This window comes from Macrobrachium nipponense, chromosome 9 (assembly GCF_015104395.2).
Source record: "Macrobrachium nipponense isolate FS-2020 chromosome 9, ASM1510439v2, whole genome shotgun sequence".
Lineage (NCBI taxonomy): Eukaryota > Metazoa > Arthropoda > Malacostraca > Decapoda > Palaemonidae > Macrobrachium > Macrobrachium nipponense.
The window spans coordinates 105,650,224-105,672,096 of record NC_061110.1 but is presented as its reverse complement, the minus strand read 5'-3'; the positions used below and the strand labels follow the sequence as shown (position 1 = coordinate 105,672,096).

At 35.3% G+C, this 21,873-nt stretch overlaps 1 protein-coding gene across 1 annotated transcript; it reads left to right on the top strand.

The window, feature by feature from the left end:
* Positions 1 to 486: 486 nt before the first annotated feature.
* LOC135218168 (protein fem-1 homolog CG6966-like) lies at positions 487 to 18,083 on the top strand. The gene is made up of 7 exons (XM_064254318.1): positions 487 to 525; positions 10,355 to 10,502; positions 10,667 to 10,867; positions 11,086 to 11,304; positions 11,511 to 11,671; positions 12,703 to 12,785; positions 17,924 to 18,083. The coding sequence occupies exons 1-7, from the start codon at positions 487 to 489 to the stop codon at positions 18,081 to 18,083; spliced, it is 1,011 nt and encodes a 336-aa protein (XP_064110388.1).
* The last annotated feature ends 3,790 nt before the right edge of the window (positions 18,084 to 21,873 follow it).

Sequence of the window (21,873 nt, the reverse complement as noted above, 5' to 3'; positions counted from 1 at the left end):
GGCCATTGGTCACACCTTCCCGAGTCACGACTCGTTCAGCCAATCAGAGCACTCTGTGGGATTCTCCCACGCGCTTGCCAAATCATGGACCCTTCACTCAAAATATATATTCACCATACAAATTTAATTAGTATTATTGCTTAAAACTCATTCAATATACATTGAATATCCTGCAATAGGATACTTTCCCATAAAGGAATCTATTTACTATACCGAAGGAGCATTGTAAGGATGAGTGAAATAAGATTTGGTATTGCCCGAGTCACAATTGGTCTGGGGATTAAGGACATTTCAAGTTGACCCCGCCTCTCCCTATGCCCAGCTGGTATAAATAGACCCAATCTGGGTAAAAATAATCAGTTACAAGTTTCCTTGAAGTGGAGTGATACAAGACTTGCTTAGTGCAGGAGTCCTTTTATATCAGAGACCTTACTTTCCTTCCGTCTTTCTTTAGTTGAAATTTTATTTGCCGTTAAATACGTCAAGATGGACAAAATCGATGGTTCTTTTGTATGCGTCACAAGGGTAAGCAAAACCATACTTTTTGGTATTTATGCTCGTGTTTGTGATGAAAAATATGCTGTAAAGAATTATCTACAAAAGCTAGATTATCATGGGTAAGAGGTAGTGAATTCTAGTCATGGATCTGTGTTATTATTATTATTGTTGTTGTTGATATGAACAAGAGTTTTAGCTTTATCTTACAGCAGTGATGTTTTCACAAGTATTATCATGTCCATTTCAATAGTGGATAATATTAGGCATGCTGATATGGGTTTTCATTCATTTCCATTCAGAGGTAACAACACATAATTCCAAGGAAATATATACTTTCTATGGTCCATTTAATTGTTGATGTTTATTATTATATCTTAATTATCGAGATTTGCGTTTCATGTAAGTCTGGTGATGATTTAATTCCATAAAATGCTTCGTATTTTCACACTTTTAACTGGTTTATATGTTATTTGACGGTGTTTCATTTTATTTTCTATGAGTAAATTTTTAGCCGAGGTAAATTGACAACGTTCAGGAATAAAAATAAAAGAATCATGCTTTATTATTCAATTAATAAAATTGCTGATTCAAGGAAGCCAACATTTTTTTGAGCTATTTTTTATCAGTGACAGATCACATTTGTTGTAATAGCTTTGAAGATACAGGTTTTCAATTTCTACCTTTCTTTACGTCTCTTTGTAACTCTTGGGGCGAATTGTTGAAGAGTCTGGTAAATTTTATTAAGAGGTTCTTTCTCTATAAGATTTTTCTGAACCGTGGCTCTGTTAATGTATGTTTTATTTTCTACGTGATTTTATGTAAATATAGTACACTTTGGCTTTCAGTCATTTCTATTAAGAAGTAACAATATATAATATCAAGGATATATATACTTTGTATAATCCATTTAATTATCGATGTTCATTATTTTAACTTAATTATCGAAGTTTGCGTTTCATGTAGGTCTGGTGATGAATTAATTCCATAAAATGCTTAGTATTTTTACGCTTTAAGTTGGTTTTTATGTTATTTTGACTGTGTTCAATTTTACTTTCTATGAGTAAATTTTTAGTCGAGATAAATTCAAAACGTTCAGGAATAATTGTAAAAGAATCATCCTTTATTATTCAATCAATAAAATTGTTGATTCAAGGAAGCCAACATTTTTTTCAGCTATTTTATATAGGTTTTCTATTTCTAGCTTTCTTTACGTCTCTATAATTCTTGGGGCGAATTGTTGAAGAGTCTGGTAGATTTTATTGAAAGTGTCTTTCTCCTAAGACTTTTCTGAACCGTGGCTCTGTTAATGTATATATTTTGTTTCCTAAGTGATTTTATGTAAATATAGTAAACATTGGATAGGATATTTTCGCGATCTAAGTCAAATCCCATATATCGTAGTCGACTCCACGTTAAAGAGGTTACCATTTGAGCTTACTTGCCTACTTGGATAATACGAGTTACCTTATGTAGAGAGAAGGTTTCGTTTCTAGTCTGGACACTTTATCAATAAAAACCTAAAATTTCATCAGCAAAGAATTCGACCGTGCACAACACAATCTTGTACTAGTCTAAGTATTTCTTTATTATTGTAGCAAGCATTTAATCTATTTTTCATTTTCACGTATCTTTTGCTGAATGGTTTTTATCTCTTAGGTCAAGGTCCCATTTCATTCAGTATTTTATTTCATTAGTCAGTTTTTAATTTCATAAACAGTCTTGATCAAAACCTGCCAACCTCCAAGCAAGTTCTTGCGTCTATCACTCTTTACACATTTGGTGTTGTTAATTTTGGTCATCAATATAAATTTTTTTTTTTCATCCCTGTTGATATGCTATCGACTTTTTTATTTTTTCAGTCTCACTTAGGTCACTTTTTATTCGTATATTACAGGAGGCGACTTATCATAGTCAACACTTTAGTTTCGTTACTTACGTAGTTGTTTAATAACATCTGGCTGATTTTGATTAAGTACTGAAACTCCGATTTCTCCATTAATTTCCGTGTTGTGTTTCGTTGAGCATTTCCTTTTTTCCAAATAAATTCACCATTTCCTCTCATGTATATTTGAATGGGTCACAATCACTTAATTTCTGTTTTTTTTCTGGAGCCCTTTTACTTTCACTTATGACTTATTCCAGTTATGACCAGGTCTCGGCGTTGGTCTGTTCACGAAATTTTACATTCAACGTCTTTGTATGAGCTTGCTTTGTGTCCTTTCATCATTGAATGAATTAAAATAATAGCACTGTTATTCTCATTTCCCTGACTTTTCATCCTATTTTAATTGTTTCATACATAACCCCAACTCTACCTCGGCAGCAAGTTTATTAAATCATAGTTCATTTCGCTGATTAAGTAAGTCTGGTATTGCATTAAGATGTGGTATGGTATTTGTTAGATTTTCTCGTACTTCAAAGTCTGTTTCCATTTAACTGTTAGTTCATGAGACGTTCTGCTTGACGAGCGTTCTCAAATGTGGGAGAATATGTTTATTCCTGCAGCTTTGTCTTTAACTTGACAAAATATCAGATTTGTCTGTTTTGATTGATGGTCATACAATCCCTGATGTTTTCAACACTTTAGCTAAGAGAGTTCATTTGCACATATTTCCTGGTTTGGTCTTTATCTATAGAATTTGATAAATTTTTATTGAAATTATCTGGTTTGTCATAGACAGTAAGTCACTGTTCACAATAAGTTTCTCCATTTCTTTTCCTTGTTGGAAGTTTAAATGTAATGTTTCATTCGCTTGGTTTTATTCCTATTCATATTTTATTAGTTTCTTGGTCGTGAATTCCTTTTTTAAATGTAAGTTAATAACATTCTCTTCCTCATCTCCTGGTATAATTTAAGGCGTCCTGTGCTAAAACCAACACTCTCCACAAATTTGAGAAATGCATTTTATCGTACATCTGGAATTCCCTTTGTTTCCTCTTTCGAATTGTGTAAGTGAGTGTATATTTTGATGAAGAGATTATGGTTCAATTTTGCATTATATAATCTGTACTTTTGTAAACTTCAGCATTAATTTTGCTCATAAATTTTACAATCAATCATACAATCAGTCAATCAAATTGTGCACAGTCTATTTTTTTTTCATAAATAACATCATCGGGGTCTCCAAATCCCAAACATTCAAAATTCAAACCTGAAGAAAATATCTTGGAAAATAAAAGTGTTATGGCCTTTTTAAATTTACAAATTTAATGGCGTTTTTTCTCTATTTTTTTTTAAATGTGGTGAGTGTGGATTTAGCGCTGGACGCCTCATTTACTATCATGGTCTGATAATCGCTTTCCTTCTTTTAACTATCCATTGTGATTACTTATTTGGATTTTTATTCATGATCTTACATTTTAGCAGCTTCTCATCTTTTTTTTTTTCTGACTCCTCAGAATCGAGGAAATAATTAGTTCTTAGTTTAGCAGTCTTTGTTGTAGCTGATTTAAAAATAAGATTTCATTTATCGTCTTTTTAATGCTAACTTGTCGGCGTAGAATGTTTCCTCTAATTTTCTATATTGTTTGTTCAAAGCTTCGGTTTTTTTATTCATCTTAATCTTATTGAACTTTTGTTTTTTTTTTTTTCCTCGTTTTTTGAATTCGAACATCACCACTTTCGAGACACAACACATCAGACTAAAGCCGGTTGTAACATACAACCCACTTTCTGTATCTGTTACGTTTAAAAATTATCTATAAGCTTTTGTGGTGATAAATATGCTGTAAAGAATTGTCTACAAAATCTAGATTATCATGACTATAAGGTAGTGAATTCTAATCATGGATCTGAGTTCAATTTCTAAGTCGTCCCGTAGTAGGAAACACTCTATTATTATTATTGTTGTTGTTGTTGTTGGTAATAAACAAGAGTTTCAGCTTCAACTTACAACAGTGAAGTTTTCACATGTATTCACATCTCCATTTCAATAATGGATGAGATTAGGCTTACTGATTTGGGTTCAGTAATTTTCAGTTCAGCTGTAACAAAACATCATTCCAAGGGAATATATACTTTGTATGGTCAATCTAATTGTTGTTGTTCATTATTATATCTTAATTATCGAGGTTTGCGTTTCATGTAGGTCTGGTGATGAATAAATTCCATGAAATGCTTCGTATTTCCACGCTTTAAACTGGTTTGTTTGTGTTATGTGACGGTGTTTAATTTTATTTTCTATGAGTAAATTTTTAGCCGAGATAAATTGACAACGTTTAGGAATAAATATAAAGAATCATCCTTATTATTAACAATCAATAAAAATTGCTGATTCAAGGAAGCCAACATCCTTTTTCCAGCTATTTCTTTATCAGGGGACAGATCATATCTTTTGTAATAGCTTCGAAGATACAGGTTTTCAATTTCTACCTTTCTTTACGTCTCTTTGTAATTCTAATTCTTGGGGCGAATTGAAGAGTCTGGTAAATTGTATTAAGAGGTTCTTTCTCCTAAGACTTTTCTGAACCGTGGCTCTGTTAATGTATATGTTTTATTTTCTACGTGATAAACAGTCTTGATCAAAATCAGCCAACCTCCAAGCAAGTTCTTGCGTCTATCACTCTTTACACATTTGGTGTTTGTAGTTTTGACCGTCAATATAATTTTTTTTTTTTTTTTTTTATCCTTGTTGATATGCTATCGACTTTTTTTATTTTTTTTCAGTCTTTCACTTCAGTCACTTTTTATTCGTTAATATCATTGGAGGCGACTTATCATAAGTCAACACTTTAATTTTGTTATTTAGTTGTTTCATAACATCTGGCTGATTTTGATTAATTATTGAAACTCAGATTTCTCCATCAATTTCCGTGTTGTTTCGTTGAGCATTTCCTTTTTTCCAAATAAATTCACCATTTCCTCTCATGTATATTTTAATGGGTCACAATCACTTAATATCTGTTTTTTTTCTGGAACCCTTTTACTTTCACTTATGACTTATTCCAGTTATGACCAGGTCTCAGCGTTGGTCTGTTCACGAAATTTTACATTCAACGTCTTTGTATGAGCTTGCTTTTGTGTCATTTCATCTTTGAATGAATTAAAATAATAGCACTGTTATTCTAATTTCCTTGACTTTTCATCCTATTTTAATTGTTTACATACCTAACCCCAAACTCTACCTCGACAGCAAGTTTATTAAATCATAGTTTTCATTCACTGATTAAGCAAGTCTGGTATTGCATTAAGATGTGGGTATGGTATTTGTCAGATTTTCTCGTACTTCAAAGTCTGTTTTTCTATTTAACTGTTAGTTCATGAGACGTTCTGCTTGACGAGCATTCTCTAATGTGGGAGAATATGTTTATTCCTGCAGCTTTGTCTTTAACTTGACAAAATATCAGATTTGTCTGTTTTGATTGATGGTCATACAATCCTGAGTTTGTTTTCAACACTTTAGCTAAGAGAGTTCATTTGTTTGCACATATTTTCCTGGATTGGTCTTTTATCTCTAGAAATTTGAGAAATTTGTATTGAAATTATCTGGTTTGTCATAGACAGTAAGTCACTGTTCACAATAAGTTTCTCCATTTCTTTTTCTTGTTGAAAATTTAAATTTAATGTTTCATTTGCTTGGTTTTATTCCTATTCATATTTTATTAGTTTCTTGGTCGTGAATTCCCTTTTTAAATGTAAGTCAATAACACTCTCTTCCTCATCGCCTGGTATAATTTACTATCACGGTCTGATAATCGTTTTCCTTCTTTTAACTATCCGATGTGATTACTTATTTGGCTTTTTATTCATGATCTTACTTTTCAGCAGCTTCTCATCTTTTTTTTCTGACTCCTCAGAATCGATAAAATAATTAGTTCTTAGTTTAGCAGTCTTTGTTGTAGCTGATTTAAAAATAAGATTTCATTTATCGTCTTTTTAATGCTAACTTGCCCGCGTAGAATGTTTCCTTTAATTTGCTATATTGTTTGTTCAAAGCTTCGGTTTTTTTATTCATCTCAATCTTATTGAACTTTTCCTCGTTTTGAATTCGAACATCACCACTTTAGAGACACAACCACATCAGACTAAAGCCGGTTGCAACATACAACCCACTTTCTGTATCTGTTATGTTTAAAAAATGTCTATAAGTTTTTCTTATCTTAAATAAAATTTTTCTAACCTAACAGCAATTGGTCAAACACTACATACGTTCAGTATCTTTTTATCTTATATAAATTATTTTCTAACCTATCAGCAATTGGTCAAACACCTCACACATTCTGCGCAGTTTCTATCTCCGATTTTGACAAATTTATAACAGCTTTATTTTAATTAGAATTTATTTCACTTCTGTTATTCGCTTAATTTCTAATCATATATGGAAATTTCTTTGCCCATTCACGGTATGACCTGACACTCATTCGTCTGTTTGATGTAATGAAGAAGATTCACTTGTGATGAGACGGTAATGATGTCTAACACGATTAACATTAGTTTTCCCTTGACATTTTAATAATAGTGCATCCTACTGAAGCGATATTGAATAAGTATTTTAAACAAAGCTCATGTTCCCTGGATTAAGTTGACATGTTTCATGAAAATAATCAAAGGTGAGACGGATGTCTATTTACTGAATCAAGGATTGGAGCAATCACATAAGATTCAGTTGAAACTACAGTTTTTAAAAAAGGAGGGATATTCCATAAAAAGAGTTATAAGTGTTCTATGAGGAAGGAAAAGTCAGTGCAATGAATGTTTAATCAGTGTTTGACAGAAGTAGTTTTAAATATTGCTCCCATGTCCACCAGCTATTCATCCATTTTACCTTCACTTTCTTTTATAGGTATTGTTTGGAATGATCACAAAATGTATATGTACTTGGCAGCTGGTGCACGCATTGAAATAGTTTAAATAAGTGTGCATATCTTCATAATTATGGGTCTAAGGAAATCACTCGGTTAATTATAACTGGAAAAAATCTTGGTTATGAACATACAGCTTCACGAGAATAGTCTTGTGTATATAATTTCCGTGTAGCGATGTATATATTCACTACCAATGAGAGAATATCTTAAAAGAGGATCTCAGCCCTCTTGTGACGAATTACTATTATTATTATTATTAGTTTTTTTTTTTTTTTTTTTTTTTTTTTTTGGGGGGGGGGGTTGTCTATCACAGTCCTTCAATTCGTCTGGGTGGTATTTATAGTGTGGGGTTCCGGGTTCCATTCTGCCTGCTTAGGAGTCCATCACTTTTATGACTATATGCGCCGTTTCTAGGATCACACTCTTCTGCATGAGTCCTGGAGCTACTTCAGCCTCTAGTTTTTCTAGATTCCTTTTCAGGGGTCTTGGGATCGTGCCTAGTGTTCCTAGTATTATGGGTTACAATTTCCACTGCCATATCCTATATTCTTCTTATTTCTATATTCAGATCTTAATACTTATCCATTTTTTTTCCCTTTCTTTCTCTTCAACTTTGGTGTCCCATGGTATTGTGACATCAATGAGTGATACATTTTTCTTGATTTTGTCAATCAACGTCACGTTTGGTTTATTTGCACGTATCACCCTATATGTTCTGATACAACAGTCCCAGAGTATCTTTGCCTGATCGTTTTATGTCACTCCTTCAGGTTGGTGCTCGTACCACTTATTACTGCAAGGTAGCTGGTGCATCTTACACAGGCTCCAGTGGAAGGCTTTTGCTACTGAATCATGCCTCTTTTTGTACTGGTTCTGTGCAAGTGCCGGACATTCGCTTGCTATGTGGTTATGGATTCATTTTTCGTATTGCGCTTACTACATATGGGAGAGATGTTATTTCCGTCTATCGTTCTTTGAAGATATCTGGTTCTTAGGGCCTGATCTTGTGACTCTGTAATAATTCCTTCAGTTTCCTTCTTGAGCTCTCCCCTCTGTAGCCATTGCCACGTGTCATCGCTGGCTAGTTCTTTAGTCTGTCTCATGTATTGTCCGTGCATTGGTTTGTTGTGCCATTCCTCTGTTCTGCTTGTCATTCTCCTTTCTCTGTATATTTCCGGTCTTGGTCTACTTTTATTAGTCCTTCTTCCAATGCACTCTTGAGCCACTCGTCTTCACTGGTTTTCATATATTGCCCCAGTGCTCTGTTTTCGATGTTGACGCAGTCCTCTATGCTTATTATTATTATTATTTTTATTTAATAAGCATAGTCCTCTATGCCTATTATTATTATTATTTTTTTTTCTGCTCTATCACAGTCCTCTAATTCGACTGGGTGGTATTTATAGTGTGGGGTTCCGGGTTGCATCCTGCCTCCTTAGGAGTCCATCACTTTTCTTACTATTTGCGCCGTTTCTAGGATCACACTCTTCTGCATGAGTCCTGGAGCTACTTCCACCTCTAGTTTTTCTAGATTCCTTTTCAGGGATCTTGGGATTGTGCCTAGCGCTCCTATGATTATGGGTACGATTTCCACTGGCATATCCCATATTCTTCTTATTTCTATTTTCAGATATTGATACTTATCCATTTTTTCCCTTTCTTTCTCTTCAACTTTGGTGTCCCATGGTATTGCGACATCAATGAGTGATACTTTCTTCTTGACTTTGTCAATCAACGTCACGTCTGGTCTATTTGCGCGTATCACCCTATCCGTTCTGATACCATAGTCCAGAGGGTCTTGCCTGATCGTTTTCTATCACCCCTCCCTCCGGTTGGTGTCGTACACTTATTACTGCAAGGTAGCTGATGTTTCTTGCACAGGCTCCAGTGGAGGGCTTTTGCTACTGAATCATGCCTCTTTTTGTACTGGTTCTGTGCAAGTGCTGGGCATTCGCTTGCTATGTGGTTTATGGTTTCATTTTTCGTATTGCACTTACTACATATGGGAGAGATGTTATTTCCGTCTATCGTTCTTTGGATATATCTGGTTCTTAGGGCCTGATCTTGCGCCGCTGTTATCATTCCTTCAGTTTCCTTCTTGAGCTCTCCCCTCTGTAGCCATTGCCATGTGTCATCGCTGGCTAGTTCTTTAGTCTGTCTCATGTATTGTCCGTGCATTGGTTTGTTGTGCCAGTCCTCTGTTCTGTCTGCCATTCTCCTGTCTCTGTATATTTCTGGGTCTTCGTCTACTTTTATTAGTCCTTCTTCCCATGCACTCTTTAGCCATTCGTCTTCACTGGTTTTCAGATATTGCCCCAGTGCTCTATTTTCGATGTTGACGCAGTCCTCTATACTTAGTAGTCCTCTCCCTCCTTCCTTTCGTGTTATGTATAGTCTGTCCGTATTTGCTCTTGGGTGTAGTGCTTTGTGTATTGTCATATGTTTCCTGGTTTTCTGATCTATGCTGCGGAGTTCTGCCTTCGTCCATTCCACTATTCCTGCGCTGTATCCGATTACTGGCACTGCCCATGTGTTTATGGCTCTTATCATATTTTCGGCGTTTAGTGTTGACTTGAGTATCGCCTTGAGTCTCTGCATATATTCTTTCCTGATCGTGTCCTTCATCTCTTGGTGTTTTATATCCCCTCCTTCCATTATTCCCAGGTATTTGTATCCTGTCTCATATATGTGTTTGATGTTGCTCCATCTGGTAGCTTTATCCTTCAGTTTCTCGTTACTTGCCTTTTTGTATGTTGACTAAGGCGCATTTTTCTATTCCAAACTCCATCCTGATTATTATTATTATTATAATTATTATTATTATTATTATTATTTGGTGGTGGTATATTCCATATTCACTGTTTGATATTCCATATCATAGCATCGATTAAACAAAAATGCTTCAAGTTTCTGTTAGAAAGACTTCAAATCCTCAATCTGCCTCAGCTAAAGAGGGAACTTTTTATATAATCTAGGAGCTGCATATCCAAAGGCTCTCCTGTGTTGTTGCTAATGTTGTTGGTTATCTCATTCTTGTATTGTGCATTTTCAGACTTTTCCATCGGGCGTTACGTACTGCGTTGAGAGGGCCGAGGAGGGACGGGATTCGATACTGTGCACGGCAGCTCTTCTTGGACACACGAACTGTGTCAGGATCCTCGTTGAATACAGAGAAGCAGACGTCGAAGAACTGGGCTCAGGTAAGTCACTTGAAATATCAAATGACACGTCTCCCTGACTTACTCTGTATTTGGATGATGACTGAAAACTTGAATAATTTTCCATTTAAGAGCTCTTTGACATTGATAAAAAGAGAAGTTCATTTGCAGCATCAGAAATACCATTAGATTGTTGTTATTTGCAGTTTCAGCTGAAGGACCTCTCATGTCTGGAGTTAGTCCTTTATGGTGCGCTGCTTCCAATGGCCATTACTGGGTTGTTGACTATCTCCTTTCTAAAGGCGCCAATCCAAATGGCGAAACCAGTTTCAACGGCACTCCACTGCAAGCAGCGTGTGCACTTGGGTACTTCGAAATTGTCAGACTTCTTGAGGAGCACGGGGCCTGTGAGTTTTCACTGCATTTTAGTTTCAATGTTTTTTTATAAGCACTACTTGCTGTCACTAATTCTATTGAATTGGCTTATACTTCAGCTTGCTATAATATCAAGCGTTATGTTTTGTTGTAAAAAGCTATACAGTGTTTTTTTTTAGTACAAAGTTGACAAATCTTTCTTTAGGTCGTGAAGTTTCTTGTAATACATTGATCGGTCTATTTCCCGCAGACATCGAGGCTGCTGATAACCGCGCTGTCACTTGTCTGATGCTTGCTTCCTCAGGCGGCCATTTGGAAATCGTGAAGTTTCTTTTGGAAGTGGGCGCTGATGTCAATGGCAAGAACATAGAAGGCGAAAGTGCACTCCACGCCTGCGCAAAGGCAGGACATCTGGAAGTAATGAAACTGTTGCTGGAACACAACGCTCGGACGGGTCCCGACTATTCTGGTGAGTCTTGCTTGAAGGGTCTCGATACAGGAATGTATACCTTTAGGTTTTTTTGTAAGATTTGAATTAGTCCAAGTTCAATAAATATCTCCATTTTGAACGAAATCAGGTGAACATTAAATTAAACTGAACACAGCAAAAGATTTTCAGGATTATTTATTCTTTGTCTTCCCTTTGATAGGATTAACGCCTTTGATTGTGGCCAGCTCTCTTGGACATCGGGACATGTAGAATATCTGGTACGCAGACTAGGTCTGGTATATGGAAAAGAGAAAGCCGATGCATTGGAGCTACTTGGAGCTCCCTTTTCAACAGCACACAAGATATAGACGCTACAGTAATTACTGGAATCAGCAATCAATCAGAGGTAAGTTTTCCAACACTTGCTGCTTAATTATACTAGCTTTTTCAGTATGAAACTGTGAATGCACTGATCTATTATACTTTGGTGTTATTGGCTAACTACAATATTTTTTTTTCAATATATTTCCAGGTACGTCAATGGCGAACTCATTCATCCAAAAACCCAGGATAATTCGTCTTGTCCTTCAGATGGGAGTTCAGTGAAGTCAACACCTGGAGGATTAGAAAGTATAGAATCAGACCCTCAAGAAGTTCAATTGCAGGCACTTCTCGTGATGGAAAGGATTTTAGGCCCTGGTCACTTGCAAACAATGCACAATATTAATAAAACGGGGAATGCTTATGTAGACAACTATGCTATTAAACGATGCATCAACTTATGGGTTCACGCCATCGATACGCAACGAAATCAGTTGAATCCACTGCACCAGAGTAGGCTGTTTCACCTCAGATCATTAGCCAAACTATTTGGATTCCTAACAAACACTGCGAATGCACACAACTGGAATGATAATTCCAAGGAATATGCCACGGAATTTATAAATGTCCTTTAAAGGGAATCGAAGAAAATGGAGCTGATTATCTCCACATTAAATGATGCTGACGATTATGTAAGGAGGAAAAACGATTCTCACCTCTACCAGTTTAGCATGATAATTTCGCATTTTTTGGAGTTGTTTGCGAGATTACAGCGTGACTTCTCTGACTGCCAGCGGCACACAGTGAAAAATGCAGTGTCTTCCCTTATTGAAAATGGTTTCAGTGTTTCCCGAGGTTAGTCTTCTTTGTAAGTCGCTTCCTCCCAAGAATTGAAGGAAATTGTTGACCCGGATCTACGTATGTCTGCCACCCCAGAATGGAAGTCTGAACTTCTGCTAGTGAGGGGCTCTGATCCTATACCCTCAGATTCCCTCTTGTTAAGAGGGGCTCACTTAGATGCTAGGAATGGTCAAGGCCAAACGCTCGCATTTTACAGCTGACCAAGGGCAGCCAGTTTCTCAGCTAGTAAATGTTGTTCGTCACACCTCCTTGCAGTGCCTGGCTGCAGCGTGTATTATTAGTCATGGTATATCTTACAAGGACATCTTGTATCCTCGACTTGAGCAGTTTTGTGACATGTAATATAAGGTATACTTTTGCCCAATGAAATCACCTGATTCCTGTTACATACTGTATATTGTAATACTGTAATTTACACCTGTATGTATGTATATATTTTTCCTGTAAGTCTTTGCACACACTTAGGTAGACTTTCATTTATGGTTAGACGTCTAACCCATGTCAGAAAGTCTGTTTATAGTATTTCTATGTGTAATTTTACATATATTGTATGAAAATTTTTATATTTTTTATATTTGTGTATTAGTCTTACTGACTATATAAGCCCGTTTAAATTCACTGACTCTTTAATAAGTTTGATAATATATTGAAGAGTATGAAAGAATCGATGTGTCCGTCTCATGGTCTATATGTGTAATTCCTTTAACCTACTGTTACTTTTTTACCTTCAAGCAGCCATCTTCCTTTATGGAGTAGGCTATGTAACTAAATCTTACCAGAAGGTTTTACACGTTAAATCCAAAGAGAAATTATCATCATAAATCTACGAAAGAAATTTTCAGCACTAGTTTTATAGTTTATGGTTTAGAGTACAATATTAATGAAAGTACATTTTGAGTAAGTTTCAGAAAAAAAAAAACATTGTATAATATAATGTATCAATGAATAACTTTTTAATTGTTGCAATTCTAAGCCTATATCTACATTACGTCACCGACTTCACAGGCTCACGAATATCAAATCAGCTTACTAAAAGCCTTGCACCATTATATAAAGGTTAAATCTGAAGATTACTAGTTCAATAAAATACTATACTATCAATGAAAGTCAGTAGTGCACGTATGATGACAGCACTCAGCCATTGGAACTAACCTAATCTACATTGGTAAAATAATGCCATATGTTTGGTTTAGACTAATTTGTGATTGAACGCACTTCCGAAAAATTAGTTCTATCTCAATAATGAATATTGATTCTAAGAAGTGAGAAGAGCGCTAGTTCAAACGTTCAGGCAACATTCTTCCATTGTCCTTTACACTATTAGATGTTTCCTTTCTTTCCATTGTTGACTGTCTTTCCTTTTATGTTTTTTTTTTTCTATGGGATTACAAAACTTCTCATTCAAATTATCTAAATGTTGTGTACCATAATCCTGAGAAAACATCTTAGAATCCATAAATTAAGTGTTGACGAGATATTGGTTAACTAATATCAATTTTCATAATAGAATAAATTGTTGAATTGGATATTTGGTAGCTCTTGAAACAGCTGACAACATCGTAAAAGATGTTAATTACGAAGGAAGCATGAACTCATGTTTTGCGCAAATGAAATCCTTTTAAGAAATTGAGAAACAAAAGGTTACTTAATTACCATCAAAAGACGAATTGCAAAGTTTTTCTATGATGAAATTAGATACAAGAAGGTCTGCTAAGGAACGAGCAGTATTAGATAAAGCGTCTGGCGAGAATTGACGGAGACTGTAACAAGGATGTTCGGTATAAAACGAAATTTGTTTAGGGGTTAAAGTTCCTATGAAGACAAAAACGCATATTGTAGAATATTACAAAATGGAAAATAACAGGTTCGGTGTAAAATTGAATTTGAAGTAAGGGTGTGTTCATGAACTGAAGGATGTGTAATTAGGAGGATAACCAGGAAAAGTAGTAGAAACATTCTGGGTAAAATGAAAATGTCCTGAATACCAAGTGGGTTGGATGATATTTGCTGGACACTTGAGGTTTATTTGTGAACTAATGCGCCTCTTATTGAAAAAAAAAAAAAAAAAAAAAGCAAAAGCATTTTGAGACCCTGCTTAATGCACCAATTACGAATTCTCTGTTCACACTTACAAACTAATTCTAGTCTCATATTGATGGAGAAGTTATGCTACATTGCTAAAATCAGTTTATGCCACTGGCAGGCTATATGACTATACTCTGTTTTTTTCCATCTGTCCATCCGATTGTGGAGTTTGCCCATGGTAACTCTGCGTCCCGGGCTTTAAATGATATCTTATTTCGAATATTAACGGTTTTATTCGCATACAGTAAATTATTAAAACACTTTTCAGTTGCAAATGTACACCCAGATATCCTTTTATTTACCTAAAACTTACACATAGCGTAACTATTTTAAGCTCTGGACGCAGTGCTACCATACGAAAACACCACAGGCGGTTGAACAGATGGGAAAAAACAAGAGTATATTCCACTTCCCTGCATAATTCAAACGTATATTCTAAGTTTTCCAAACAACGTGTTTTCAATCTTCAAAGGAGTCGAACACATCCACAAATTCATTAAATATTTAAATACCCAACATACAATTATTAAATTCGCACGTGGAACTGAAAATAATTACACGTTCTAATACTCGTACCTTGACACCACCAGTGTCAGAGATAATAACAAGTCTTCTACTTGAGGTCACAGAAAATCCCTACATAATGGACTGCAAGGTTTTGTTTTTTAAGTGTCACCTTTTTTTTTTTTTTGTACAAAATCAATAGCATAAAGATCAAACTTCATTGAATTTCATAAAGAGATCCAGTATTTACGAAACTAGTTTTGTTCTAGTTCATTTTCAAACACATTGTTTAAAAGTTTTTAGATCATATTTCGATATAAAAAGTCACCGCACAAATCTCTATTTTCCGTGTGCTAAACGACACTTGATAAATGGAACACTCATACATAGGAAATCATTGCTTAAAAAAAAATCAGATGTTACGAAATGTTCAGTTTTGTCATTACTGAAAAAATATCAACTGACCCTTACCTAAGCAAGAATGAATCCCTGCCTGCAGGCTTATCTTCTTTTGTACCAGTTCATTTGATCTCGTTGTAATATATATCAGGTTTATTGGTAGTTGCAGTACACAATTCTGAACGCTATGGAAGTAGAATCAGATCACTTATTAATTAGGGATCTCTCACACAGACAACACCTTAGATTCAAACACTTCAAAATCCCGTATGAAACAATAGACAAACTGGACATTCTCATGACAGCTCTCTTTGAAATAGAGTAATTGAACCAGATTTTAATGGTAACCTACTGGCTATATAGTTGTTCTTGAAATAGCATTGCACTTAGTGGAAACGTAACAGGGTGATGCCTAGTTTCCTTAGCTTCTCTTTATATTGTTTACCACCATTAGACCATTAAAACACTTTGTAAACTGCCTATTTGGATGAACAAGTTTATTTAAACTGTTTCCTTGGTTTTTGTTGAGAGCATTATATTGGTGTAAATATATGATGCTTGTCGTATGAAATTTCATCGGAATAACCGGTCAAAATAATAATAATAATAATAATAATAATAATAATAATAATAATAATAATAATAATAATAATAATAATAATAATAATAATAATAATAATAATAATAATAATAATTGACATTTTGAAACTTTCCACATACTCAGTTGCAACCGAGTACTTTACTTCCTATGTTACACAAGTTAAACGGAAACAATTATGAAAGCTGTTTCCAGTGTCAATAAAAAAGGAATAAATTGAACTATGACAAACGCTGCAAAAGTTCGGATCAAAAGACTCTTCCTTAGAAGTACAAAAGGGGAAGCTTCTTTCGTCTGAAGTGAAACGAGTAACGGATAAAACTAAAGATACGAAAAAGGTTTCGATTATTTTGAAAAATTTGAAAGGGTTTCGGTTTTCCTATCAGAGATTTTTGGAATAATCCTATCTACTAACAACTAGACTATGCATGTTTTTGCAATCAATGAAGAATACTACGCCGTTTAATCAGGTAACGTTTGAAGGTAATTAAATAAGTGCTTTATTTCACCTTAAAAATCAAATCATTACAATTTTTAAACGCAACAAAAGGCAAGAATAAAGAAAGGATAGATATATAAAAGAATATTTTATTTTGCAAGTACATGGAATCAATAAAATCATCTGCAATAATTTTTTAAGAACAAATATCGTGGAAATGAAATATAGATAAAATATTTAACAAAATACTGCAAAACTGATTAAATATGAAAAACGTTTACTTAAGAGTTAAATATCAAATATGTTGGTTCAATATACGGATGATTACATTTTAATGTATTGTGTGTGTGTGTGTGTGTGTGTGTGTGTGTGTGTGTGTGTGTGTGTGTGTTTTTGTGTGCGTGCGTGCGTGCGTGCGTGCGTGCGTGCGTGTGTGTGTGTTTGAAAATTTAGTGAGGAGCAGAATATTTTTCTTAAATTTTTTACACTCTAAAGTTTTAACAGCTCTCTTTATTTGTCATAGTGGGTTTCCTTTTTTTTTTTCTGGTTTTCAATTATATTTCTTAATTTTCAAAAAAAAAAAAAGTTATTAAAATTTTTATTACCTGTTAATTTTTAATTGAAGCTTTGTAAGAATAATTTCTAGTCTTTATATATTTTTTAGTTTTAATAGCGTCACAAAGTGGAAGGTTTGAAAGCAAAAAAAAAGAAATTGTACTTCTACCTTTTTTTCTTTGCGAGTTTTTTATGCTTTATAAAAGGTACCATCAAGGTAAAGAACTAATAAATTTTATAGCATTAATTTAGAGGCATTCATTTTTGTTTCCATCTCCTTCAAGTTGCAAAAGTTTGCATATCAAAATGGCAAATAATATAGTTCTCAAAATTGTATTAGCAATTTTTGGCCCTTGTTGTAAATGAATAGAGAGAAAATATTGTTCAATAATTTACACTACGTAATTTATATGTTTTTCCGAAGATAATATTTATTATTATCATATTAAGTATATATATATATATATATACAATATATATATATATATACAATATATATATATATTATATATATATATATATATATATATATATATATATATATATATATATATATATACATATATATATCCTTTATACGCTTTCATCCTGCTCATTTCTTATGGCATGAGTTGTTACTACTCGTTCCTTTGCCATATTTTCCGAACTTTCGACAGGATTTTGTCGCGTCGTTGCACTACGGGGGAGACTACCATGACAGTATGGGCTTATGTTTATTATTTTACTAATATTAGGATTGAAGTATCTGTCTAATGTCAATGCAGTATGAACAGTTATTGTCATCCCTAACACGATATATACTTTCAGTATAAGTTATCAATCAAATCAGGCTGTATAAAGAACCCTGTACTCTCGTTGTTGTGTTAGTCTAATCATTTATAGTTCGTTTGAAACAGGATCCAGGTCAAGGTTTATAAGGAAGGCGACGCCGAAAGTAGACATTTTCTGTACAAGGGGTTAAGCTATCATAGGCCCCCTCCCCCACTAGAGATTCCTACACCGTACCAAGCCCCGTTCCCCCCAGTAGAGATTCCCACAGCCTATGGGTATATCTAGACTGTAGAGATCCCTGTGCCCAGGTGCGGCGCAATTTGCGGTCATTTGTTAAAGAATCCGTTCCCATTTGGACGCTAATCTTCTGGTAAGCATTTCTTCAATTTTCACTTTTATGCTAAGATGATCCCACAGGGCCTTGAGTCATTAAAGGTCCGAGGCATAAAACTATCCAGTAAGAGGGATAAAAAACAAAACCCGTTCCATCTTAAAGGAATTACAATAGGTCAAGGTCGAAAGAGAGAGTATCCACGATCAGTGAGTCACCTCCGAGAAAACTGAAGTAAGTCAACAGATAAGGAGACTCTTATTATTGAACGACCTCGGTGGAACACCTATAGGAAGACCGTGGTTTTTATATTGTAATAAAAAACACGCGCTTCCTGTGACTTTCTGGCTCGCGTTTTGTCAATAAATAAGTACATAAACGAACGTTGCGTTTGGCTGAAAAATAAAGTCGAAAGATGCATCTCCCTTCCCTTTCGTCTTCCTATTTGTACTAATATATACATATATATATTATTATATATATATATATATATATATATATATATATATATATATATATATATATATATATATATATATATATATATATATATATAATATATATATATAGAGAGAGAGAGAGAGAGAGAGAGAGAGAGAGGAGAGAGAGAGAGAGAGGAGAGAGAGAGGATAGTGTCAGAACTGTGTTTATATTTTGGTGTAGTTATGCATATCTACATGACAGAGTTTTATTTGATATCATAGTAATTTCATGCGATACTGAAATACTAGAATGATATCTGGGCCAACGCTTGTACATTAACATGTACAAGACAGACAGACAGACAGACAGACAGACAGAGAAACTGCTACTAAATTCAGCTGTTTTCTCTTCAGTTTGTTTTCCTAATCGATTTCATTTTTAGCTGCAGTTGCTCTAGCAACATATATTGTATTTTCTGTTGATAATTAGACTTGTTTAATGAAATGCGCTGTATATTGTTTAAGAAGCAGATATTCATGACTGCACTGTATGAAGCATGTCATTTTCAAAATTATCCGTTGCTGTTGCTTATGTAAACGTTATTTATATTTTAAAATCGTTAATTTATCAAGAATATCAATATATAAGTTTATTTTTGATAATATGAAAAAAAAACTGTAGTACTTAATTACTGTCATATGCAAAGTCGTATGATGATGTGTAATGAGCTGGGGACAAAGGAAGGATTAAAGAAGATGATGAAGCTATCAAAGGCTAGAAATAAGAGCACCAAAGATATAAAACACACATCAAACAAATAAAGAATCAAGAGGGTGTAGTGCTTAGAAAGGAGGAAGACATTGTGAAGAGATGGAAAGAATATTTCGAACAGTTGTTAAATGAAGAAAATAATAGACTAATAAGAGAGGATGGGCAACAGTGAACATTGGCATGGTAATGAGGTTTTCTAGGCAAGAGGTACTAAATGCACTGAAGAAGATGAAGAATGGGAAGGCAACCGGACCAGACATGATCCCGGTGGAGGCATGGAAAGCATTAGGAGATGAAGGAGTGGATATACTGTACGATCTTATGATAAAGATCCTTGAACAGGAAAAGATACCAAATGAGTGGCGTGGGAGTATATTGATCCCAATTTTTAAAGGGAAAGGCGATGTCCAAGAGTGTGGTAATTATAGGGGCATTAAATTGATGTCCCACACTTTGAAGATACTGGAAAGGATGATAGATGCTAGACTGAGAGAAGAAGTACAAATAGGTAAAGAGCAGATGGGATTTATTGAAGGGAAGGGGAACAACAGATGGTATATTTTTGTCTGAGGCAAATAATGGAGAAATTCGGGGAAAGACAAAGGGACCTACATATGGTATTCATTGACCTTGAAAAAGGCTTATGACAGAGTCCCGAGACAAGAGGTATGGAGGAGCCTGAGGGAGAAGATGGGTGCCAGAGAAGTATGTGCGATTGATACAAGAGATGTACCGGAATGTATTTACCAGAGTGAGGAGCAGTGTTGGGGAGACAGAAGGTTTGAGGTGAGAGTAGGATTACACCAGGGGTCGGCTCTGAGCCCATTTATCTTTAACATAGTGATGGATGTTATAATAGAGGAAGTAAGGGAGACAGTACCATGGAACTATTGTATGCGGATGATATTGTTCTGTGTGCAGAGAGCAGGGAAGATCTGGAAGTGAAATTGGAAAGATGGAGGACAAGTACTGGAGGACAGAGGAATGAGAATAAGTAGATCCAAGACAGAATACATGTGTACCACCACTGAGGGGATGATAGAGAAAGTATTCAGCTTGGTGGAGAGCAAATAAGGAGAGTTGATAAGTTTAAGTATTTGGGATCTTTTGTTAACGCTGGAGGAAGTATGGAAGAGAAGTAAAACATCGGGGTACAGGCAGGCTGGAACAACTGGAGAGCGGCCTCGGGAGTTCTTTGTGACAAAAGAGTGCCGCTTAGGTTAAAAGGAAAATTTCACAAGACGGTGGTAAGAACAGCAATGCTGTATGGTACGGAAACAGCAAGCATGAGAAAAGCAGAGCAGAAGAAGATGGATGTGGCAGAAATGAGAATGCTTAGGTGGATGTCTGGGGTAACAAGAGTGGATAGGATCAGAAATGACTACATAAGGGGGTCAACTAAGGTGGTGGAAGTATCAAAGAAAGTGCAGGAGGGGAGGCTGAGATGGTATGGACACCTGTTGAGGAGAGATGAGGACCACGCTGGGAGACATACTATGGGAGTGGAGGCAAGGAAGAAGAAAGAGAGGGAGACCAAGAAAGAGATGGAAGGACTGTGTGAGAGGAGATTTACATGAGAAGGGAATTGATGAGGCAGAAGGGCAAGATAGAAATAGATGGAAACGGCTCATCCGAAACGGCGACCCCCATATAAAAATGGGAAAAAGCTGGGAAGAAGAAGATGCAGAAAACCAATAGTTTATGTACCCAGAACGAAAGTTATTATAACCCCTCCTATTAAAAAATATAAGCATAGATGACAGACATTGCCTCAAGAGGAATTAAAATTATAGTAGACGAAATCAAGGAAAAGTGTAGAAAGAGTCACAGCGGCTGGCCACCTTGTTTTAAGGAGTTGAAGCGGGTTAAAGGAACCCATGTTATGGTTGTTTGAGATTAATCTGGGCTTAAGCCAGCACGGACTCTTGCTCATAGAGCAGCCCGTAGGTCTCATGAATATTTTGCAGGTAGAATGGTGATTTTAAGTATATGGGGTGAGCCTTTACTATGATTTCAATGGAATATGCAAGTAAATGTAATGATTTGAAAAAGTGAAAGGAAAGGTGAACAGGCAAGGTTACGACCCTAAACCCTAAGGTACCCACCCATCAGTAGGAGAAAAATGATCGATAGTAGCGAGTCCTATCGAGTCAGAGATAGCAGTCAGGAAATCGAAAAAAGTTATCGTCGTAGAAAAACGGGAAAAAGTGAATAACTCTAATAGAGTTCAAGTACCATTTTTCATTACTCGAAGATAGAACAACAAGCACCGATCGTTAGCAGTAGAAATCGATGATAGAAAAACGAAAATTTATGAGCTTTAGAAAAAGCAAAACAAAAGTTAGTAACAGCTTAAGCGGTAGTTTGAGTGACAGTTGAAAAATTCGGTCGTTAGACTTGAGGCTTCCGAAAAAGGGAGGGGAAAGGAAGGTCGTTCAGTAGTAGAAGGAACCCAGTTTTAGAAACAGCTTTAACTGACATCGACCCTGCTAATCCTTCCCTGTCCGAACTGTGCTACTGAGGTCACTGACATCTTAATCCGGTGTTTTC

Coding starts and splice junctions, on each gene's coding strand:
- LOC135218168 (XM_064254318.1), top strand. CDS start 487: ATGGACAAAATCGATGGTTCTTTTGTATGCGTCACAAGG. Junction 10,503..10,666: donor CGTCGAAGAACTGGGCTCAG/GTAAGTCACTTG, acceptor TGTTATTTGCAG/TTTCAGCTGAAGGACCTCTC. Junction 11,305..11,510: donor GACGGGTCCCGACTATTCTG/GTGAGTCTTGCT, acceptor GATTGTGGCCAG/CTCTCTTGGACATCGGGACA.